The 25,243-nt window shown below is 43.6% G+C and overlaps 1 protein-coding gene and 1 long non-coding RNA gene across 3 annotated transcripts in view; one reads left to right on the top strand and one right to left on the bottom strand.

The window, feature by feature from the left end:
- FAM20A (FAM20A golgi associated secretory pathway pseudokinase) overlaps positions 1–25,243 on the bottom strand; it is a 68,020-nt gene that overhangs the window by 15,900 nt on the left and 26,877 nt on the right. For both annotated transcript variants that reach the window (XM_024234863.3, XM_024234862.3), the window contains exons 2-3: positions 1,859–2,043; positions 1,072–1,122 (exon numbers count right to left, since the gene is read on the bottom strand). In XM_024234863.3, coding sequence (XP_024090631.1) covers positions 1,072–1,122; positions 1,859–2,033 — 226 coding nt within the window. In that variant the 5' untranslated portion in view covers positions 2,034–2,043. The remainder of the gene's footprint in view (positions 1–1,071; positions 1,123–1,858; positions 2,044–25,243) is intronic.
- On the top strand, positions 1,872–4,974 carry LOC134760499 (uncharacterized). Its single transcript, XR_010138006.1, has 2 exons — positions 1,872–2,007; positions 3,780–4,974. It is a non-coding gene; the product is annotated as an uncharacterized LOC134760499 (long non-coding RNA).

Here is a 25,243-nt window from a genome sequence, read left to right on the forward strand (position 1 = left end):
ACATTTCAACACGCTCCATCAGATGAAGTCACGTAGACATTTCTGATGCGTGTTCCACACATTGAAGTAAAGGGACGGGGCCACTCATGGCTGGTGATGACTGGCCTGAGGGATTTAGGGTCCAGACCCACCTATAACCAGGTCACAGCACTCCTGGAGGGGAGCTCTGCCACTCTCAGGCCTAGCTTTTTGATGCCATTAATCACTTATCCTAGTGAGTCTCAACTCTGGCTATGTTAGAATCACCTGGGCCTCACTGTCTGAACTTGAATCAAAATCCCTGGGGGTGGAGGCTAGGCAGGAGCACTTTTTAAAGCTCCCCCAGTGATTCTAATACATATATATATACACATATATATACATATATACACATATATACATACATACATATATATGCACATACACACACACACACATATATATATATACATTTTTTTTTTTTAGCTGGAGTCTCACTCTGTTGCCTAGGCTGGAGTGCAGTGGCATGATCTCAGTTCACTGCAAACTCCATCTCCCAGGTTCAAGTGATTCTCTTGCCTCAGCCTCCTACGCCTGTCTAACTTTTTATATTTTTTGGTAGAGACAGGTTTTTACCATGTTGGCCAGGCTGGTCTCGAACTCCTGACATCAAGTGATCCACCTGCCTCAGACTCCCAAAGTGCTGGGATTACAGGCGTGAGCCACTGAGCCCAGCTGATTCTAATATTTTGTCAATAGTGGGAACCATTTGCTTCTTGAATTTGAAAGCATACTCCAATCACTTGAGGATTTTGTTAAAATTCAGATTCTGATTCAGAAAGAGAGTGAGGCTCTGCATTTCTGATGAGCTCCTCAGTGATGTTGATGATGCTTTTCCTGGGCCACACGTTGCCCAGCGGGGCCGATACAACCCTTCCCCTTAAGTGCCTTTTCTTGTTGTGGGTGGATGGGGAGAAACGTTGAGTTCTCAGAGGTTAGGCAGAGAGCCATGCTCCTTCCACTCTTGCCCAAGGTCGCCACTGGAGTGGGTTTTGGGGTTTGCACAGCGGTGAGGGTGAAGAGGCTGGGTGGGGGCGGGGCCAGGTCACTTACTCTGGGTGCAGTCACACGCCCCCAGCAAGGCTTTCTCATCTTGACTGTAATCTGCAAAGGAGGAGAAGGGCAATGAGAACTTCCAGTCTTGTTCCTGGGAGAGCCTACAACATGGAGGTCCCTTGACTCTGGTTCAGATCACCAGAGGGGAGACTGTGATGTAGCCTGGGGCCCTTGACCACTCCGTGGGAGATCTCTTGGAGCCCAGGAGACTGTAGCCTCCTTCCCTTCTATGTCCCAGACCCCTGCTCTCTAGCCCTTCAGTGGGCACTCCAGCAATACCTGGCTGGGAGACTGAGTCTGCTTTTGTCTCTGCTAATAATTTGCTGTGTCACTTAGATTGTCTTAGTGCTTGACAGCACAGACTTGGTATCAGCAGGCCTGTGTTTGAATTCCAGCTCCACCCCCTAGGTCCTTGGCCAAGTTACTTAACCTTTCTGTGTCTCAGTTTCCCTATCTGTAAAATGGCAATGGCAATATCCATGCCATAAGGTCTTTGGATGAAAGAGAATGCATCGCCTGCTTCAAAAGCAACACTCAATAAATGGTAGCGATCACCTTTCTTTAGGTATACCAAACAACAGCATACCTCCTTACGGGGTCAGGATGAGATTATTGCTATAGGATCTCTTCCAGAGGGAAAAAGATCAATGCATATGTTCCTCTTCTGTCTCTCAGGTGTCAGCGTCAAGCCTTTAATGTTCCACTCTGGAGCCTGGCCTGGGATGCTTTACCAAGACTCTCTGGGAGAAAGTCAGTCCCCCTTGCGTGATCCCATGAACCTTACCAGCACTGATGGTGGGAAAGTGCCTCATATCTTGCAGAAGTTTGCTGACAACAGGACTGGACCGGGAGTAGAGCCCACGGCGGTTAATACCCAGGTGGAACTGGACCCAGCTGGCCTCGAGTCGGAGCTGCAGTGGGGGTTCCAGGGAGGTGAGGTTCATCTGCTCTCTGTACATCTTTTGTCGCCTGAAAGAGCCAGATAGTTGTTCATTAGAGGAACAAGAATGCAAAGACCCACCAAGATACCTCGTCTGCAGTTTTTTATTCATCCTTTCATTTATTCCACAAGTGTATTAAGCATCTAATGAGGGCTAGGCTTTAAGCTGTGCTTAGGATATCATGGGGAGCAAAACACCTGTGGGGTCCTTTCTTAGCCTCAGAGGGCTTACACTCTAGTGAGTAAAACACACACATAGTTATACAATATCATACACAAATACTTAATTACAAACCAGGACAAATCCTGGGAAGGAAAAAAGGCAGATTGCTGAGAATAAAACTAGGGCCTCATATAATCTGGGATCTCAGGGTGAGACTGTGGGCCTCTTTATGCACTTTCTCATTAAAACTCTCTATCTTACATTTCCCAGTATTTTATGTTCCAAGGAATCAGAAGATAGAGGAGAGAAGGCAATTGGTGAGAATAAAAAGAAGAGAGGGTGCAGATCTTTAAGTGGGGCTGGAAGCTGAGTTAGATTATAAAAGAAAAGAAGAATTAATGAGTCATTTACTGTTTGTTCTGCTTGGGTAGCCTTTTCTCCCAGGAAAAAAAGAGAAAAATAAAAAAGATGGTTCTACCATTTAGAGATGTAGACTGTAATTTAGGAGACAAGTTGTATGTTTATGAAATAACCAGAGCAAAATACAAAGCTGTTATAAATCAACTGCTAAACATGTGGTTCAGATGGAAACGCCTTAACATTTTGGAGAAGGGAAAAGATGAATCTATGATGAAGTAGCCTGAGGACAACCACAGTGAGGAAGGCAGACTTCAGCTGGATCCTAAAGAATGCGGGGGTGTTTGGCTTGAAGGGGACAGGGAGGGTACTCCTGTATTAAGGACAACATGAGCACTATGAGAGGTAGGCAAGAAACGGGTGTATCTGGGGATGAGAGAGGCAGGTTGAATAAATGCACTGTTGAATGAGAAGACAGAGGCCTCTGGGTTGGAAGGGAAGGCAAATTAGTATGATGTCATCTGGCTGGGAAAAGCTGATTGGGAGAGGTAGGTGGGATTATAGGGGCAGGGTTTTGTAGTTCCTATATATCCCTATTTCTCAAACTGTGATAGTATACCTCTCGGGTCTGGGGCGGGGTGAAAAACAAAACAAACATGGCAGATTTGGGAATGTCCAATTTTCTCATTGGTGGAGAGTTTTAAAAATTACCACTTTGGGAGGCTGAGGCAGATCACCTGAGGTCAGGAGTTTGAGACCAGCCTGGACAACAATGATAAAGCCCCGTCTCTACTAAAAATACAAAAATGAGCCAGGCATGATGGTGCACACCTGTAATCCCAGCTACTTGAGAGGCTGAGGCAGGAGAATCACTTGAACCCAGGGGGTGGAGGTTGCAGTGAGCCAAGATCGTGCTGCTGCACTCCAGCCTGGGCGACAGAGCGAGACTCTGACTTAAAAAAAAAATTACTTTTCTATCAAAATAAAAATAGATGTATTATGGGGAAGGAAATAAAATACACCACAGGGATTTGAATCCATGTGTGATCTTGGTGATTGCAATGGACTGAATGTTTCCTTCAAATTCATATGTTGAAATTTTAACCTCCAAGGTGATAGTATTGGAGGTGGGGCCTCTGGGGAGTGATTAGGTTATGAGGGGGTAGCCCTCATGAATAGGATTAATGCCCTCATAAAAGAGACCCCAGAGAAACCCGTCACCCCTTCTGCCATGTCAAATTATAGCAAGAAGACAGCATCTGTGAACCAGCAAGAGAGGCCTCACCAGAAATGGAATCTGCGAGCACCCTGGTATTGGACTTCTTAGCCTCCAGAACTGTGAGAAATACATTTCTGTTGTTTACAAGTCACCCAGTTTATAGTATCGGTTATGGCACCCCAAATAGACTAAGGCAGTTTTGCTTCACCATTTCTCTCCTATTTCTGACACCCAGAATTAAGTGTAATATCCCCAGACGTGATTGCCCAGTGCAGAGGAGAATACGGTAATCACCACCCCCATTCATGGCGTTTTCCTTGTATGAATGTAACCCAAGACTGAAAATCTTTGGGAAATCATGTCACATATCTCTAAGAAACATGATTTTATGGTAAGCAGGATTCTAAAACTGGCCTCTAAGATTCCATGCCCTCATTTCCAGAACCTGTGACTATGAAGAGCTCTCACTCCATGATTATGCTGCGTTCATGGCATTGTTGAATTTAGGGAGGTTGTCAAGGTGGGCCTGATTGAATCGCATGAACCCTTGAAAGTAAAGTTTTTTTTCTGGCTGTTATCAGAAGTCCAAAAGATCCAGAGCATCAGAAGCATTTGACACACAATGTTGGCTTTGAAGACCCACTATTGTTGGGTCAAGTGGAAGGACCGGAGAGCTGCCATGAGGAGCTGAGAGTGCTTCCCGGCTGAAGCCAGCGAGGAAATGGGGGCAAAGAACTGAATTTTACCAACAACGAGAATGAGCTTGAAGGGGGACCCCTGAGCTGCTGATGAAAATGCAGCCAACCAACACCTTGATTTTAATCTTGTGAGATCCTAGCAGAAAATGAGTTACACCATCGGATATGGTTTGGATGTTTGTCCCCTCCAAATCTCATGTTGAAATGTAGTCCCCAGTGTTGAAGGTGGGGCCTGGTGGGAGGTAATTGTAACATAGGGGTGGGTCCCTCATGAATGGCTTAGCGCCATCTCCTTGGTGATGAGTGAGGTCTTGCTCAGAGTTCATGTGAGATCTGGATGTTTAACGGCATATGGCGCCTCCCCGCTCACTCTCTCATGCTCCCGCTGTTGCCAATGTGATGTACCTGTTCTCTACCACCTTCTGCCATGAGTAAGTTTTCTGAGGCCCTCACCAGAAGCAGCATGCTTCCTGTACAGCCTGCAGAACCATGAGCCAATTAAATCTTTTTTTTTTAAAATAAATTACCCAGCTTCAGGTATTTCTTCTCTCTCTCTTCCTTCCTTCCTTCCTTCCTTTCTCTCTCTTTCTTTCTTTCTTCCTTTCTTCCTTTCTTTTTTTTTTTTAGATGAAGTTTTGTTCTTGTTGCCTAGGCTGGAATGCAATGGCACAATCTCGGCTCACTGCAACCTCTACCTCCCAGGTTCAAGCGATTCTCCTGCCTCAGCCTCCTGAGTGGCTGAGATTACAGGTGCATGCCACCATGCCTGGCTAATTTTGTATTTTTAGTAGAGATGGGGTTTTACCATCTTGGCCAGGGTGGTCTTCAACTCCTGACCTCAGGTGATCTGCCCGCCTTGGCCACCCAAAGTGCTGGGGTTACAGGCATGAGCCACCACGCCTGGCCAGATATTTCTTTATAGCAATGCAAAAACAGCCTGAAACACTATCCCAGACTTCTGACCTATAGGACAAATGGGGTGTTGCTCTAAGTGTCTACGTTTGTGGTAATTTGTACTCAGAAGTAAAAAACAAATACGTATTTTGTTCACAGAGAGGCTCAAAAGCTAAATGCTCTTATTTTAAGCATATGCTTTTATTTCGTTTAAAGATAACCTAAGTAATATTTTTTATTAGATCTAGAAAACTATTCATACAAGTGTTTTTGTTTGTTTTTAGAGATGGGGGTCTTGCTCTGTCATCCAGGCTGGAGTGCAGTGGCACAATCACAGCTCACTGCAGCCTTGAACTCCTGGCCTTGAGCAGTCCTCCTGCCTCAGCCTCCCAAGCAGTTAGGACTATAGGCATGCACTACAAATCCCAGCTAATTAAACAATTTTTTTTTTTTTTTTTCGGAGATAAGAGTCTTGCTTAGTTGCCCAGGCTGGTCTTGAACCCCTGGCCTCAAGCAATCCTCCCACCTCAGCCTCCCAAATTCTTGAGATTGTACGTGTTAGTCACTGCCCCTCATGTAAGTTTTAGATTTTCATTTTGTCATTAAAGTGGTTAATCAGCTTTCAGGTGGGATTTACATTTCTGAGTTCCTCAGGGTCACTTAACAAAACAGCTACAGGCTGCAGAACTATCATGGCAAGAGGGTCCGCAGACTTAAATACCTAGAGAAACAGGCAGATAGCATAAATGAGTGAAGAATGCAGGCAGGAGGGGTGGGGAGTGTGTCAAACTAGAGAGAACACTCTCCATGTAAAGAGGAACAGCTGCTACTAAGTTTCAGCTGATTGTAGAGTTGTTCTGACATTGTTTATTCATCCATTCACTCATTCATCAACTATTTGTTGAGATACTAGATACTGATTTATATTTTGGAGCTAGGGTTGTGTACAAATCTACAGTGTTTCATTCATACGAAACTTATAATTTCCAGGGAAATCATTTATTCTGAGTTTTCAAGAGAAGCTAGAATCCGGACTTTGATCAGGATTTGGATTCTCCTTCTAAGTGTTGACTCAAGAATGAAGAGCTGAGCTACCATTTGACCCAGCAATCCCATTACTGGTATATACCCAAAGGAAAATAAACCATTCTACCAAAAGACACACGCACCTGTATTTTCATGACAGCACTATTCACAATAGCAAAGGCATGGAATCAACCTAGGTGCTCATCCACGATGGATTGGGTAAAGAAAATGTGGGACATATACACCATTTTATGCAGTCATAAAAAAAGAATGAAATCATGTCCTTTGCAGCAACACGGATGCAGCTGGAAACTATCATCCTAAGTGAATTAACGCCGAAACAGAAAACCAAATGTTGCATGTTCTCACAAGTGGGAGCTAACCACTGGGTACACATGGACACAAACGGGAGCATCAGACACTGGGGATTATTAGAGGGGGAAGGGAAAGGGGGTGGATTGAAAAAAAACTGCCTATCGGATGCTAAGCTGGCTACCTTGGTGACAGATTCATTCGTACACCTTGGCATCTCATGGCGTACATTTGCAGCAGGCCTACACATGAATCCCTGATTCTAAAATAGAAGTCCAAAAAAAAAGTGTTGACTCAAATTAAAAAATATCCTGTGTGGGCCAAACAACAACAACAACAACAACAACAATAATTCACAGCCAGTTTGTGTTCTCTGCCCTGTCCTGTTAATGCAAATGAAGAAGTGAGCTGGTCAATGTGAGGCAATATTAAATCCTTCTGCACACATATTACTCTGGGGACGTATATGAATAGAGGAGACAAGGCAAAGCAAAGGAACACATTATTATTATTATTATTATTATTATTATTATTATGTTTTGAGACAAGACATGCTCTTGTCTCCTGTCTCATGCTCAACTCCTGCTCTGTTGCCCAGGCTGGAGTACAGTGGCACCATCACAGCTCACTGTAGCCTTAAGCTCTTGGGCTCAAGCAATCCTCTCACCTCAGTCTCCTGAGTAGCTGGGACTACAGGCATGTGCCATTATGCCTGGCTAATTTTTTTATTTTTTGTAGAGACAGGTCTCCACACATGTTGCCCAGGCTGATCTTGAACTCCTAGGCTCAAGTGATGCTCCTGTTTTGGCCTCCTAAAGTGCTGGGATTATAGGCATGAGCCCCTGCACCCAGCTAGAATACCCTATTATTTTAAGACTTTGGTCTCCAAGAGCAGTAGAAAGATGGCTGGGACTTCTGTCCCAAGACAGCAAGCCCTCAGCCAGCCTTCCAGCTTGGGGTGGGGGAAGGGGACTGAGGCTTATTCTTCCCCTAAAGGTCAGCAGCAGGCTCAGGAGTCCAGCAACCACCAGCCCATCCCACCCCCTCAAAGAGAAAGGAGCAATTTGCACTGTTGGTGTAATTATCCAATGTGACAAATGTTAAAGCCGCTTCAGACCTAGCATTTGATGAAAACCAAGGGCAAGGGCAAATTGTTGACCAGGTCTGTATGTCTTTAGTTGGCTTTCCCTTACTTTACTAACATTTATTTTTATTTTAAAAACATAATCTAACCGGGCTCTGGTTCCCAAGGCTACTTAAAGCTAAAGCTATGTGACTGCTAAACTCTCCTGGGAGTCTTCTGAAAAGAGGAAAAAGTCCTCCGCTACGTTAGTCACTCTGCACTAGAGCAGCACAGAAGATGAGTTAGGAGAAAGAAATGATTATTCTGGCTGAGCTGGGTTTTGGGACAGGGGTGGGAGGGAGGTGGAGTTCTCTTAAGTGGAGCTGATAGCTCATGGATTCCAGCCATAACAAATCAGGGACCCAGCATCCAAATCAAAAACAAATGTGGCAAATGGAGTGTACCTTCTGGACTAGGACAAACTCTCCTGAAAACATTCACATTTACTGTTAGGTGGGGACGCATGGCTTTCTGGTTAGCTATTCTGCCTTCGCCAGAACTAGGGTCACAAGCCTCCTGGGGTAGGGGTTTGGACGGGGAAGAAAGGATATTTGCTGTGTCCTCCCACTGTTTTTTTGTTTTGTTTTTTAATGATTAAGATGGAATTGTCAAGAGTAATTGATTCTTTGTTTTTGTTTTTGTTTTTGTTTTTGAGATGGAGTCTTGCTCTGTTGTCCAGGCTGGAGTGCAGTGGCGCGATCTCGGCTCACTGCAAGCTCCCTCTCCCGGGTTCACGCCATTCTCCTGCCTCAGCCTCCCGAGTAGCTGGGACTACAGGCGCCCGCCACCACACCTGGCTAATTTTTTGTATTTTTAGTAGAGACGGGGTTTCACCGTGTTAGCCAGGAAAGTCTTGATCTCCTGACGTCGTGATCCACCTGCCTGGGCCTCCCAAAGTGCTGGGATCACAGGCGTGAGGCACCGCGCCCGGCCGAGTAATTGATTTCTTATCAGAAACTGCTTGAGCGCTCTTTGTTCCTAAGTGGGCAGCCAGTAGGGGCGTACTGGAGCCGGTTTGGACAGGCTTGAAATCGGGCATGGTGGATGTATTTACACCATGGAAATGGCAAATGCTACAAATCAGGACTTTTTTCCCCACACAGGAGAGCTGGTTTTCCAGCACATCACTGGCCAGTGCTTTAATTATGGCTGTGTGCTTACAGGTATAAAAGTGGTGAAGTGAGAGAGAATTCACCTGCTTTTTTTTTTTTTCTCATTATGCTTAAAACAAAAAGTAGAATTCTAAAATGGCAGCTCAATATGACAACAGTAAATATCACTATATTTTAAATGGCTCTATAAAAATCCATTCATATAAAAATATATTTCTATATAGCTAGTTGTAATATCAGCCAAGATAAACTTGGTTTTTAAGCTAGTATAACTGCAGAACTAGTTCATCCTCGTTCAATTTTGTCAGTAATAAAATGTAACAAGATGATGAGTTGTTTTTCAGTCACAAGGGACCCCTGGGGTGCAAGACAGTAACCTAGAGTGTGCCCATAGGGACCAAGGATGCCTGATTCCTGACCCCAGAGCCTGCTGGAATGAAAAAGTCAACCACATGTGGAACCTAAGTATTGAAATCGGGTGTGGGGAGCAAATTAATAAATGCACCCTGTTTTGTTGCAGTATGAATTTAAAAGCCACAGACCCAGCACCACTCTTTGCATGACCCAATCCCTACACTTTGGGAGGCTGAGGCGGGCGGATCACGAGGTCAAGAGATCGAGACCATCCTGGCCAACATGGTGAAACCCCGTCTCTACTAAAAATACAAAAATTAGCTGGGCGTGGTGGCACGCGCCTGTAGTCCCAGCTACTCAGGAGGCTGAGGCAGGAGAATCGCTTGAACCCAGGAGGTGGAAGTTGCAGTGAGCCAAGATAGCACCAGTGCACTCCAGCCTGGCAACAGAGCCAGACTCCGTCTCAAAAACAAAACAAAACAAAACAAAACAAAACAAACAAAACAACCAGATCATGCCTTGTTGTGTCTTCCCATCTCTTTCATAGTTACTCCCATCCAAGTACTTAGTACTTGGATCTCAGAAGCTAAGCAGTCCCGACCCTGCTTAGCTTCTGAGATCAGGCACACTCGGGGTGATACGGCCATAGAATCTTTCATAGTTACTCTCTGCCTATGAAACCTGCCCTGAGACCCCAGCTCAGGTTGACAGATTTGAGCATTGCCTACTGTCTCCTTGCTGGGTGACTCTGCAACAAAACTTTTATTTTCCCTCAAAAGCCATGCCATAGTATTGCCTTCTATTTGTGTTGGACAGTGAGGCCATTGCCTGGTAACACTGGCCTTACTTTTAAGGAAAGAGAAAAAGTATATATCACAAAAATAAAGCACAAAGTCCTCATGGCTGTTGCTTTCATCAATAAAAATAAAACCTTAGTTACAAATCACATGATCTTCAGGGGAGAAGTAGAAATCACTTTGCTCCTGACTCTGCAATACTGGAATTTTCCTTGGAAATAGTTTCCTAAAAAGAACAGTATTTCTTTTAGAAAAAAAGAGCATTCTAGAATGTTTGATTTTACTTATTTTTTAAGTAGCAAATAAATGCATTTACATGGCTCAAAATGTTAAATGTCAAGACTCTTCCTTCCATCCTGTCCCTGAGTTAACCCGCTTCCCCTCTCTGGAGGCAACTAATGTTGCTGGTGTTTTTCCCGTTGTTTTTTTCCACCTTTATTTTTATAGGTATGATAATATAAAATCCGTGCTGTCCTGAAACTTGCTTTATTTTCCTGTCAATAGGTTCTGGTGATTTTTCCAATTCAGTACACAGAAAGCTCCTCATTCTTTGTTAAGTTCACATCGTATTCCAGTGTATGAAAATCACATCATTAACCTGCTATGGTCTGAATGTTTGTGTTACCCCTAAATTCATATGTTGAAACCTAATCCCCAATATGATAGTATTAGGAAGTGGGTGGGGCCTTTGGGAGGTGATTGGGTCATGAGGACAGAGCCCTCATGGGTGGGATTAGTGCCCTTCTAAAAGAGATCCTGTAGTTTTAGTAGAGACGGGGTTTCACCATGTTGGCCAGATGGTCTCAATCTCTTGACCTCGTGATCCACCCGCCTTGGCCTCCCAAAGTGCTGGGGTTATGGTGGCATGCACCTGCAGTCCCAGCTACTTGGAAGGCTGAGGCAGGAGAATCGCTTGAACCTGAGAGGCCGAGGTTGCAGTGAGCCGAGATCACGCCACTGCACTCCAGCCTGGCAACAGAGCGAAACTCCATCTCAAAAAAAAAAAAAAAAAAAAGAGATCTCGGAATGCTATCTCATCTCTCCCACCATGTGAAGAGACAAGGCTTCATCTATGAACCAGAAAGCAGGTCCTCACACTAGACACTGAATCTGCTGGTGGCTTAATCTTGGACTTCCCAGCCTCTAGAATTGCAAGAAATAAATTTCTGTTGTTTATAAGCCAATCAGTTTATGTTATTTTGTTATAGCAGTCTGCATAGATGAAGACATCATCTACTGGCAAACTTCTAGGTTGTTTGTAATGTTTTGTTATGCTGAGCAATGCTGGGACATTCAACCTATAAATATGATGTTCCCCATATGTGAGAGTGTATCGGTATGATAAATTCCTAGAAGTGTTGTTGATGGGTCAGAGGGTAGGTGCATTTATAATTGTCACTGATATTGCCAAAGTACCCTCTGCCAAGGCAAGATACTGCTAATCCCTCTCCCCCAGCATTGTATGAGACTATATTCAAGAAGCTTTGCCAACAGTGTAGTTACACCTCTTGATCCTTGTCAATCTAATAGGTGAAAAATGGTATCACAGTGCATTTTGAATTTGCATCTCTATCTTGTTATGAGGGAAGCAGAACATCTTTTCATCTGTTCAAGAGTCATTTGCATTACATTTGCCTATGTTTGTACTGACTTGTTAGTCTTTTTCCTATTGAGTTTATACACTCAGAAAATTACATTTTTTCTGATATAATTTGCATTTTCTCCCAGTTTGTTGTCAATCTTTTGACTTCACTTATGGTGATTTTTTAAAATGCAAAAATGTTGATTTTTTATAAGGTTGAAATGACCAAACCACTTATTCATGGCTCCAACTTCTGTGCAATTCTTAGGCCAGTCTCACTTTGAAATTACAAGAATAAGAAACCAGACCAAAGCATGGTTTCCTCTAGTATTTTGTGGTTTCATTTTTTTCCACTTAAATATCTGAGAGGTCTAGAATTTATTTAGATAAAACATGTTAGGTATGGGTTCACCTTTTTTCCACCCTCCAAGATGACTAGCCAGTTCTCTAACAATCATTTATTAAACAAATTCATTTTTAAATTTCACTGATTTGAAATGTCATCTTTATCAGACAAAACATTTCCATTTGTATTTGGGTCTATTTCTGGAAGCTCCATTCTGTTTCATGCTCTGTCTGGCCATATTCCAAGGCAATGCTGTTGAACTTTTTTAACTTGATAAAATGCTTTAACAGCTGGTGGGGCTAGTCTTTTTGATTGCTCTTTTTTTTTTTTTTTTTTTTAAGAGTTTTCCTATACAGTCCAACTTGTATACTTATCCACATGAATTTTACAATTATAAAAACCCTTTCAAAATGGAAACCTTAAAAAGTTTTAAACAGGCTTATCAAGTAGCGTTATTATAATGCCTTCTTGAATTATTGATGAGAGTGCAGTTGGCACATAGTTCTAGAGGGTAATTTCCCAGTACATTTCTTTTTTTTCTTTTTCTTTCTTCTCTTTTCTTTTTTTTTTTTTTTGTTTTTTTGAGATGGAGTCTCCCTCTGTCACCCAGGCTGGAGTTCAGTGGCATGATCTCGGCTCAGTGCAACCTCTGCCTCCCGGATTCAGGCAATTCTCCTGCCTCAGCCTCCCAAGTAGCTGGGATTACAGGCACGTGCCACCACATCTGGCTAATTTTTGTTTTTTTAGTACAGATGGGGTTTCACCATGTTGGCCAGGATGGTCTTGAACTCCTGACCTCAGGTGATCCACCCACCTCAGCCTCTCAAAGTGCTGGGATTATAGGCGCGAGCCAATGCGCCTGGCCCCCAGTACATTTCAAAATGTGTAATGAGTGTACCCTTTGACTTAGAAATTTCACTTCTGCAACTTATCCTGTAGAATGATTTGCACAACTGTGCAAGAAAATATGTTCAAAGATGTTCACTATTGTTTGTAACTGTAAAAACTGGAGAAAAGAGAAATATCTAGGACAGGGGTATTTAAGAGATATCTCTATATGTAGTGACGTAGAAGGATGTCTAATTTCAGAACAGTGTAGAGTGGGTCTTTTTCTTTTTGCTAAAAATATCATATACAGGTGCTTATATAGACATAGACACTTTCATTTAGTGTGCATGAAAAGAACACATACCAAACTCAATGATGGTGGGCCCTGGGGGTATGCATGAGTAGCTTCATTTTTACTTTATATATTTCTGTAATTGTACAATTAAACAAATTACACTGAAAGTTGTTTTTGCATACCTCTTTCTCACTCCTCCATGTGTCTCCCCATCTAGCATCCTTTTCCATCCCCCACCCCCTTTTTTTTTTTTTTTTTTTTTTTTAGCATCGCATCTTCTCATTTGAATTGCATTTCCCAGACCTGGCAGAAAAAAATATTTCCTCTTGTACTTGTGTGATCTGTGACCCACAATTTCAGATCACAATGCCCCATCTCCTTGAGTCCCTGCGGTTAATTCAGGCATGTGCAAATGACCCAAGCTGTATCAATCTGAGAATTCTTAAAGATTTTTCAAAGGCTAGCAGAGAAGAGCTGTTCTCTTTTTCTGGGATTCTCAGCTATGAGAAGACTGTACATGAAGAGCTGCCAATGACCAGAAAGCCTGCCTGGTATTGCCATCACTGAGGAAAACTGAACAGTGAAGTAAGCAACAGAGGGCAAGAGGTTGCTCAAAGGCATCATTTGAGTGCCTGGATGCAGCCATCATATTTGGACTTAGTTATCTGAACGGAATGGATCCCTTTCCTCCAGCTGGTTAAGATCAAATTTTTAAGCTGCCCTTTGAAAGATGCAAACAGCCGGACACGGTGGCTCACACCTGGAATCCCAGCACTTTGGGAGGCTGAGGCAGGCAGATCACCTGAGATCAGGAGTTCAAGACCAGCCTGGCCAACGTGGTGAAATCCTGTCTCTACTAAAAATACAAAAATTAGCCGGGTGTGGTGGCACGTGCCTGTAATCCCAGCTACTTGGGAGGCTGAGGCAGGAGAATCGCTTGAACTCGGGAGGTGGAGGTTGTAGTGAGCTGGGATCGTGACACTGCACTCCAGCCAAGGCAACAAGAGTGAGACTCCATCTCAAAAAAAAAAAAAAAAGAAAGATACAAACCCCTTCCTGATGTGCCATGCACTTGCACTGGCTCTGGGAGATGGTGTCAGCTTCCACTTTTCACAGCCCACACCCTGGAAGGACAGAACCTCATCTGCCACATGATGTCCATGCAAGACTCTGAAATTTGTTCCCCACGTCCACAGTTATTAGGGACTTTTTTTTTTCTTAAACAAAACCACTTCCCTAAGGTGATCTTATAGGTGGGTCAACATGATAGGCATCTTTCTCAATAACCTTCATTATCACGCAGTGCCCTTGTTTCATCTCCAGACTAATTTAGAGTTACTGTTGTTGTTTTAACCTCTCTAAATCTCCCTAAATCTTTTTCTTGAGATGCTTCCAAGATGTCAGTCCATTTCAATATCAGTCTTCACCCACAGAAGTCCTTCAAGGACCATCTCAAATGTCTCCATCTCTAGCATTAACCTTTCTTTGACTCTCCCAAATAAAGGATAAACAGCACAAAGGCCAAACACAGGGCTCTGTTTTGGTGTCACTGGTTGGTGACAATGATGACAATGACGTAGTTCGACCCCTGCTGTAATGAGGTGAGAGGGTCACAAAATGCACAGCAAGTCAAACAAGAACTAATCAGTAGTGCAGTAACAGAAAGGGATGCAGAGTCTGTGTCACAAGGACCTGGTTCTGCCTCTTAACAGTGGAGCATCAAAAATCAATGCTAGTGTCGTTGCTATGAACACGATGTCTCATGTGATCCTGCAGCCCCCCACGAGATTCATATTCTTATCCACAATTTGCAAATGAGAAGACTGAAGATAGGGTACAGGCTTAAAAAGTAGTTTAAGCCCTCTGAGCTTCAGTTTACCTGTTGTGGGAAATGGGGAATGCTGATACTACCTCCTATACCATCAGAATTAAGTGCAGGAATATTCAACCATAGAGTAGGCATCCAAGAATGGTGGCTATTTTTAATTACGATTCTTACCACTTATAAAGATGAGAGACGAGGTGGATGATGATTTTTTTTCAAAAACACTGTTCTACTGGGTAACCAGAAACAACCAGCTTTGCCAGCCACTGCAAAATCCCTTGGAACATCCCATAAGCAAGGGAATGGCATGTATGTCATACTTGCATTAGACACCACTACAATTTGCATGCCTTGGCATGTGTGTGAGACTGCAGATCATCTAAGGGACCTTGGAATCCTGCTGTAGCTTTTCTGTGGTCTCTTGGTGTGCAGACTAAGCAATAGGCAGATTATCAAGGCATTAGAGGGAGAGCCAAGGCAGGTCTGGGCTTGGGCCTTAGGAGGTGGGTGTCTGCAGGCATGGGGATGGCAGGAAGCCTGGAAATGGAGCTTCGGTGGCCTAAATGGGAGCCTGGAGTCCTATTTGCTTCCTGGGATATGGGAGCTGAGGGCGTGAGGAGGGTGCCAATCTGCACCCTGTTTTCTTCTGGGACCCCGAGGGCAGAGTCACTTGGGTGCTGCGAGTGCTCCAGACAGGGAGGGGAGATGGCTGTGACTCACAGGGTTCGGGGAGGATTTAGAAGGTTCTCAGAAGACTGGGCGGCTCCCCATGCTCCTAGTCACTAACCACATGGCTTCAGGTCTGAAAATCTTCCCCAGTGCCTACATTTCCTTGTTTTGAGGAAATAGAAGGAATAGGTTTGGACCCCCCGCCTCCAACTTAGTTTTAGAGCAAAGGTTTATGGCTGCTATATTCAACAGTTCTTTGGGGATTGAGGTCAGGCCCCTTTGGAGTAATTTTGATACCTGACCATGCAAATATAGACACAGCAATCCTCTCCAATGGGTGTTACAGTGGAGAAGTGGGGCAGTATCAGAAGGGGAAGTCGAGACCCCCATTTGTTCCCCTCCAAAACGATATAGCTAGCTGTTCATTCCTAAGGTCTCCCAGCTACAAAGCACAGACATCTTTGGTTCCTGCCTCTTCCCAATCATTTCTAAATCCTGGAGTTTAACCTCCATTACCTCCTTTTTTTTTTGAGATGGAGTCTTGCTCTGTCACCCAGGCTGGAGTGCCGTGGCCCAGTCTTGGTTCACTGCGACCTCTGCTTCCTGGGTTCAAGCAATTCTCCTGCATTAGCCTCCCAAGTAGCTGGGATTACAGGTGCATGCTACCACGCATGGCTAACTTTTGTATTTTTAGTAGAGATGGGGTTTCACCATGTTGGCCAGGCTGGTTTTGAACTCCTGACCTCAAGTGATCTGCCTGCCTCTGCCTCCCAAAGTGCTGGGATTACAGGCATGAGCCACCACGCCCAGCCATCCATTACTTCTTAATTTTCCCTTTTTTTTCTGTTGCCTGTGCCTTAACCCTCTTATCTGGATCCTGGAATAGTCTCTTTACTGATATTCACGACCTCAGTCTTCTTCCCTTCTCCACTCCAGGCCTCCATCACTGCCAAATTCACTGTCCAGGGCACAGCTGCAAGCACTTATTTCCCTCCTATGAAATCCTTCAATAGGTCCTTGTTGTCCATGAACTCTCATCCAAATTCCTACTTTAGCATTTCGCCAAGTGTTTTACTTCTTTAAATCTTCCTCCCCACCCGTTGCCCTCCTACCTAAGTTCTATGTTTAGTGTTCCTGTACTTTCCTCCCACCTCATGCTGTTCCATCACCTTGGAATGCCTTCTTCTACATTTTCATCTCCAGAAATTCCTCCCAGCCAAACTCCCATGGAACTTCCTCCTTGAACCTTTTCCAGTCCTACAACCAACCAGATGTGAGCTTTCTTTTTCACTCCCCCAAATTTTCATAAAACTCCAATTTCTTTTATTGTTCTTGCCATATTTTGAGTAATAGTGATTTGGGCATATTTCTCATTTCTTCTAACTGAGGGCGGGCAGAGGCAATGTCTTACTCAACTTTGTGCCCCTTCCAAAACTTAGCACAGCACCTTGTGCACAGAAGGTACTTAACGTTTATTATGGAAAGAAGTTGGAAGCTCTCCACTAGTACTGACATATGCAGCTACTATGGCCTGAGTATATTTTTGGTATTAGTGGGTTAAAAATATTTTAGGGGTTTGGTGGTTTATAATCCAAGACAAATATGGTCTTTTTCAGAGTATTTCGCTCCAAGTTGTGTACAAAGAAAACTTTCTAAATAAAGGAACTCCCCAGGAGTTAGGCAATGGTACAGCAGGGTCAAAGAGGGAAAATAGCAAAAGGGTTAGTCAGGATTAGACACTTCTCTATGAACTATCACTGGATAGTTCAGAGCTAAGGGTTTGCATAGGTATACAATGTATCTCTCTATGTTTTTAGTTGCATTGGGACAAACTAACTCCAAAATAATTTAATTCAAAATCATTTTGATTGCCCTGGAGAAAACACATTTCTTTTGATGGGTAGTTTTAAATGCTGACTCTCCAGGAGAAAATAAAAGCTTTCAGTGTCTTCAGATATGAAAATAAATGGTCAACATGAAAGATGTTTTTCTGATCTTTCAAAATTTAAGGAACTTCCTTGGATTTACTTTTGCATCTTCGGCCACTTAGTCTGTGTCTCCTTTTCAGTCTACCTTGGTCCGTCATTAAATACTACAATTCTGCAAGCTTCTGTTCTGGCTCTTTTTCTTTCTCCCTCTAGCCTTGCTTTGGATGTGATTGCATCCACCCCCCTAGCTTCAATGATCACTTGTGTGCAAAGGACTCATAAATTTTTTCTTCCAGCTCTCTCAGCTGTAGACTCATAAATTCCGCTGCTCATATCTGTAAAGGACAAGATAGCAAATATTTTAGCCTTGGCGGACCATATGGTCTCTGTCTCAACTGCCCAAACCTGCTGTTATTGCATGAAAGGAGCCTTAGGCAATCTGTAAACAAACAGGCAAATCTGTGTTCTAATGCTGCTTTTTTTGTTTGTTTTTACAAAATCAAGTGGTCACAGGCCAGATTTTGTTGCAGGCCACAGTTTTCCAACCTCTGCCTTAAATGTGTCTACATTCAACATGTTTAAAACTAAACTCTTGATTGTCTCTCTAAGCCTGGGCCTCAGTTGTGGCTTCTGTTCTGCCCAGTGAAGGCCACCTGTCATAGGTCAGGTTCTCCCTGAAGCTGGCCCTGGGCTTTGGGTTTAGGAGCAGGTGATTTATTATGAAGGCACTCCCTGGAGAAACTAGTAAGAAAGTGAGGACAGGGGAGGAAGAAGCCAGACAAAGAAGTCCTAGTCTTGGTCTGATCCTTTGGGGACCTGTTAGGCTTGGTATACCTGAAAGTTTGTCCTGCATTGAAGCAAAGGAGCTGAGCCTTTGTACTCTGATATGGTTTGGCTCTGTGTCCCCACCCAAATCTCATCTCGAATTGTAATCCCCACGTGTCAACGACGGGACCAGGTCAAGGTGACTGGATCATGGGGGTGGTTTCCCCCATGCTGTTCTCATGATAGTGAGTTCTCAAGAGAGCTGATGGTTTTAGTGTGGCACTTCCTTGTTCTTGCACTCACTCCCTCCTGCCACCTTGTGAAGAACGTACCTGCTTCTCCTTCACGTCCTGCCATGATTGTAAGTTTCCTGAGGCTCCCCAGCCATGCGGAACTGTGAGTCAGTTAAACCTCTTTTCTTCTACATTACTCAGTCTCGGGTATTTCTTTATAGCAGTGCAAAAACGGACTAACACATACTCTTACTCTGGTTAGTCATTGGCTATGACTGTTCTTGGGGAAAGAGAGAATAGGAGGAGTGTCTGAGTTTACTGAGGCTGCCATAACACACGACCACAAACTTGATCATTTAAAATAAAAGAAACAGCTGGGTGTGGTGGCTCATGCCTGTAATCCCAGCACTTTGGGAGGCAGAGGCGGGCGGATCACAGGGTCAGGAGATCAAGACCATCCTGGCTAACACGGTGAAACCCCGTCTCTACTAAAAATACAAAAATTAGCTAGGCGTGGTGGCAGGTGCCTGTAGACCCAGCTACTCGGGAGGCTGAGGCAGGAGAATGACGTGAACCTGGGAGGTGGAGCTTGCAGTGAGCGGAGATCACGTCACTGCACTCCAGCCTGGGTGACAGAGCGAGACTCCATCTCTAAAATAAATAAATAAATAAATAAATAAAAATTTAAAAAATAAATAAAAGAAACTTACTGTGTCATACTTCAGGAGGCCAGAAGTCCACAATCAAGGTATTGTCAAGACTTTATGCTTTCTGAAGACTCTAGGGGAGTTTCACTCTCTAGGGGAGAATCCATTCCTTGTTTCCTCTTAGCTTATGGTGGTTCCAGGCATCCCTGGTCTTGTGGCCGCATCATGCTAATCTCTGCCTCTGTGGTTACCTTGTTTCTTCCTCTTCTCTTTATTTTTTCCTCTCCTAGAAGGATTCTTGTGCAAGCATTGAGATACCCAGATAATCCAGGATTATCTCTTCATCTCAAGATTCTTAACTTAATCATATGTGCAAAGGCCCTTTTTCCATATAAGGTAACATTCAAAGGTTTCAGGGATTTGACACGGATATATTTTGGGTAGGGGTGGGAGCAAAGGTGGGGAGTTTCTAACAGAATAAAATTCCTAGGCACTTCTAGATCTTTCTAAGGGTGAGGTCAGTGTCTTAGCCACTAGCCACAAAGCATACAGAAGCTACCTGCAGCTGAGTCAGAATTCCAGGAGTTATCCTTGAAATTTCTCTCTCCCTTCCCAAAATGTCCCCTGCATCACCAAATTGTGTAGATGTTACCTCCTTTAACAGCTCCTGAATCTGTCCACCCCTCATCTCTACCACCATCACCCTACCCTGTCACCTGGACTTGTCCAATAGCCTCCTAACTGGAAGTTCCACTGGGACTCTCTTTGATCAGCACTCCTAACTGTAACCAGAATGATTGCTTTTTCAAAATGCAAATCTAAACCTTTAGCTTCCTGCTCAGAAGCACTCAATGTCTCTTTACTGATGTTAAATAAAAACAAGCTTCCTTAGGCCTGCACTGGCCAATATGCAATAGCTACTAGCCACATGTGACTAATTACATTTAAACTAATAAAAATTAAAGTCACACCAGCCACACCCACCACATTTTAATTGCTAAGTAGCCACATGTAACTAGTGGCTACCCTTTTTCACAGCACAGATGATAAAACATTTTCATCATTGTGAAAAGTTCTATTGGACTCAGTGGTCTAGGTTCATGTTCTTCTATCCCAGCTACAAAGGCAATGATCTATCCACCATGGGTGCTTGGAACAGCCATATCCTTGGCCTGGGGCACACTTTCCTCATCTTTGCCTCCTCATTTGTCTCATTTGTCTACCAGCTCAGGCCTTCATTCCTTGGAAGTCTGCATTGGCCTCCGGAGAGGTCCCATGTCTCTGTTTCTGTGTTTCGTTGCACAGTGTCTCTCTCCTTTATTCATGCCGCACTTACAGTTTCACATTTGCTTGTGTTCATCCACCCCAGACACCACAAAGGTAGAGTCTATTTCTGTTTCTGCTTAACCCTTGAATCCTTAGCATCCTGAGCACATAACAGATGTTCAATAAATATATATATATTTTTGAGACTGAGTCTTGCTTTGTTGCCCAGGCTGGAGTGCAGTGGTGTGATCTCAGCTCACTGCAACCACCACCTCCCAGGTTCAAGCGATTCTCCTGCCTCAGCCTCCTGAGTAGCTGGGATTACAGGCACCTGCCACCACACCTGGCTAATTTTTGTATTTTTAGTAGAGACAGGGTTTCACTCTTTGTCAGGCTGGTCTTGAACTCCTGACCTCAAGAGATCTGCCTGCCTCAGCCTCCCAAAGTGCTGGGATTACAGGTGTGAGCCACCACAACTGGCCAACAGATGCTCAATAAATTGTTGAATGAATTAATGTGCTCCTTATCTCACACCTAGTGGATGATAGCTTTAGGAGAACTACCTTCTGTATTTTTCTGGAAAGACAGCTAATGGGAACCATAAACTTACTCAAGCCCAGTATGGGAGAAGTTGATTTGCATGCTCTCTGGATATGACATGTTTGCTATAGTGTTAAAATTTCCAGAAATCCTACCTCCCATTCTTCCTTCTTTCCAACTTTGTCATATCTTAAATTTCCTGGGGCTTTCCTGAGTTAGGATGAACTGAAATGATAACGAGAAATAACTCTGTCCTTTCTGCTGAAATAGCTAGTCTCCCTTTGGCATCTGGCCACACATCCTCCTCCAAAAGCAGTGATGCCAAGTCCTCTCAAGTACAGCTATTTAAATTGCATGCCACAGAATTTATATTTCGCTAAATTCACTGGTTACTAAGCTATTATGAGAAATGGCACTCTTTCTGTTTTGAGAGCTCATACTGAGGTCTCCTGGGGAAGAATTTGGTGATAATCCATTAAGTATTTTCTAATTATTTGAACTCTTGTACATTTCCTGGAGCTGTTCATTCCTGAGCAATTCTAGGAGGCACTGTGTCAGCTGGAGAGGTATGATGGGGTCCGCCCAGTCCCATCACCTGGGTTAGGATGGTTGACCTGCAGAGGTTCATGAAGCTCTGGTCATCAGTGCCTGGGATCCCAAATAGTGAGAGGAAAATGAGAATGGGGCTGTCAGCACTCAGGAAAAATCTCTTTGTTGGAAACTGAATTTACTGCTCATTGTGCGATACCATCAGAAGAGAAATGGAACAGCAGCGAAAGAGCTGGAGCCATGTGCTTTCTTCCCAATTAAGCTCTAAGTTTCCTGAGGGCAAGGATCTGCCCTGGATTTCTTTTGCATCCTCCTCAGTATTTGAAGGAGCACTCAGAAGTGCTGTGCACACAGTAAATATTCTATAAATAACTGATTATTAGATGCTTGAACACGTTTCCTGCTGCCAAAGCTCCATCATACTCCAAAACACTAGCATCAAAACTTGAGGAAGAAAATCCCTTGAACATAGGAATTGCACTTGAATTCTATCCATGGAGTTCAAAAGGTTGGTCTTACTCATTTAATACATTTCCAAGAGCACCCTGTCACACAGACAATTAGAAAAGCATTATAGTGAACTTCTATAGCACTTGGCTTTTAAATTAAACCTTGCATCTGTTTGATCCATATGTCTCTTTCAGTGTTCTTATCCTTGACGTGTGTCCTAGAAAGAACATTTTCTCAAGGTTGTTTTTTTTTTTTCCCCATGGCTGTGATGAATTTGGAAGAATCCTCCTTCATACTGTTCTGTTTCTCCTGTGACATGGAAGGTTTCAGGTTTTGTGAGACCTGAAGCTAATATGATTTGGAGGACCATCTTTAAGCAAAAGAGTACAAAATTATGAATACAAAACCAGGTATGAGAGTAACTATTTAGAATGAAAAAGAATCAATAAATTACTGGTGACTTGAAGGCTTTTTTCTGAGATATCAAACTTATGTAGAAATATATATATGTGTGTGTGTGTATATATGTGTGTGTATATACGTATATACACACACATATATATGTATATACATATATATGTATATACCCACATATATATATATATATATGTAGCAGGGATTATAGGTGCATTTCACCACAACTGGCTGTTATTTTTATTTTTATTTGTTTGTAGAGACAGGGTTTTCCCGTGTTGCCCAGGCTGGTCTTGAACTCCTGGGCTCAAGCCATTCACCTGCCTTGGCCTCCCAAAGTACTGGGATTACAGGTGTGAGCCACAGTGCCCAGCTGTATGTAGAAATATTTCTTGATCGTAACCTGGCTCTCTTCTCAACTCCACAGCATTCAGCACCCACAGGGGAAGTGAGGGGAAGTGGGCTGAGGCTTCATCAGCTTCATGGTAAATCTGCCTCTGACAGGCAATTGTGCAATTCACAATCCAGACATATTTGTTGAGCACTTTCAGAGACATTAAGTCTGGGTCCTTATCCAGTGGACTTTCTTGATTCTTCTAACCAGTTTCTGAGTATGAGAACATCGGAGCAGTAACACTGAGTAGAAGTAACTGGGCCAAGAAAGGCATGGGCTTTTGGAAATGGCTTTTTGGTGTTCACTGTTGGAATGGGCTTCATTTCTGAAACCTCAGCACTGCATTTGTGCCGGCTGCCTGTGTTCATGATAGAATTATGCAGAACGATCAACTCTCCCCAAAATGCATCTTCAGCAGAACGAGCTGACTCATGATCAGAATTCTATGGGTTGTCATAAACAGGCTGAAGAATTGTTTCTTTTTTCTTTTTAATTTTATTTATTTATTTTTGTTTTAAGACTTGTTGACTGACTTCTTCCCACTGCTCCATCTCATGGGCTCAAAAACCATTTTTCTCATTGCTTCCCTTTCTGTTCATCTGCCTCCTCGCCCATTTATTTCTGTGTCCTAGAGGCCAAGGGAAGTCCAAACAAAGCTCCGAGGCAATGTGAGCGAGCCGGAGCTGCAGTGATCTGCTAGACCCCAAAGTGAGCTCCTAATTGCTTCTCATTTCACCTCCCCAAAGAGAAACGCACCCACCCTTTGGAGGCTGTCCTTTCAGCCCTGAAAGATTATCTGCTTCAGCTAGCTCATGAATCAAAGCTTGATTTTAAGGAGGAGGTGATATGTGGCAAATGCTGCTCTATCTATAAATCAGAGTCACCATTAGTGATGGGTTTGTGAATCTAGAAAGGGGGAAAGGTGGGAGAGGCAGATCCCCCATCCCGAGTCCTGGCTCTGCCACTCACAGCTGTGTGACCTAGGGCAAGTTACCCAACCTCTCTGCACCTCACCTCATGTGAAAAGTCAGGATAATAAATGTACCCACCTTATAGAATTTTAGTGAGGATTAAATGAATTAAAGTTTATGTTTCTTAGTCCGTTTTTTGTTGCTTATAACAAAATATCTGAAACTGGGCAATTTATAAGAAATAACACTTCTCCCTTTCCTTTCCTTTTCTCTCTCTCTTTCTTTCTTTCTTTCTTCTTTCTTTTTATTTTCTTTCTTTCTCTCTTTCTTTTTCTTTATTTCCTTTCTTTTTCTTTCTTTCTTTTCTTTCTCTCTTTCTCTCTCTCTTCCTTTCCTTTTCTTTCCTTTCTTTCTCTTTTTTTTCTTTCAGCAGAGTTTAGCTCTTGTCGCCGAAGCTGGAGTGCAGTGGTGTGATCTTGGCTCACTGCAACCTCTGCCTCCCGGGTTGAAGTGATTCTCCTGCCTCAGCCTCCCAAATAGCTGGGAGTACAGGTGCCAGCCACCATGCCAAGCCCAGCTAATTTTTTTGGTATTTTTAGTAGATACAGAGTTTCACCATGTTGGCCAGGCTGGTCTTGAACTTCTGACCTCAGGTGATCCACCTGCCTCGGCCTCCCAAAGTGCTAGGATTACAGGCATGAGCCACCACACCTAGCCACATTTATTTCTTACAGTTTTAGAGGCTGGGAAGTCCAAGGTTGAGGGGGACATCTGATGAGACCCTTCTTGGTGGTGGGAACTCTCTCTAGAGTTCTTTTTTTTGAGACAGGGTCTCACTCTGTCACTCAGGCTGGAGTGCAGTGGTGCTGTCATGGCTCATTGCAGCCTCAACCTTCCAGGCCCAAGTGATCTTCCCACCTCAGCCTCCCAAGTAACTGGGACCACAGGCATGTGCCACCATGCCCGGCTAATTTTTTTTATTTTTGTAGAGACAGGGTCTCCCTATGTTACCCAGGCTGGTCTCAAACTCCTAGGCTTAAGTGATCCTCTGCAGAGTTCTGAGGTGGCACAGGGCATCACATGGCGAGGGGGCTGAGTGTGCTAGCTCCAGTTTCCTTTCCTCTTCTTATAACACCACGAGACCCACTCCCATGATAACCCGTTAATCTGTTAATCCATGGATCCATAAATGAGTTAATCCATTCGTGACAGTAGAGCCCTCATAACTCAATCACCTCTTAAGGACCCCACTTCTCAATATTGCCACATTGGAGATTAAGTTTTAACATGAATTTTGGAGAAGACAAGCATTCAAACCGTAGCATCATGTGAGTTATTGTTACTATGACTTCTGGGACTCAGTATTGGTAACTTTATCCTTCACAAAGGGGAAGGAACACTGTGACGAATTATTTCCAACTCCTGCTTAATTTCCCCATTACCTGAGTTCTGCTTACCAAGGTGAAGTCAAGAGCTCTATTTGGCATTTCGTAGGATGGTCCCTGGGGTAGGCTGAATAATGATGCCCCCAA

This window comes from Pongo abelii, chromosome 19, assembly GCF_028885655.2.
Source record: "Pongo abelii isolate AG06213 chromosome 19, NHGRI_mPonAbe1-v2.0_pri, whole genome shotgun sequence".
Classification (NCBI taxonomy): Eukaryota; Metazoa; Chordata; class Mammalia; order Primates; family Hominidae; genus Pongo; species Pongo abelii.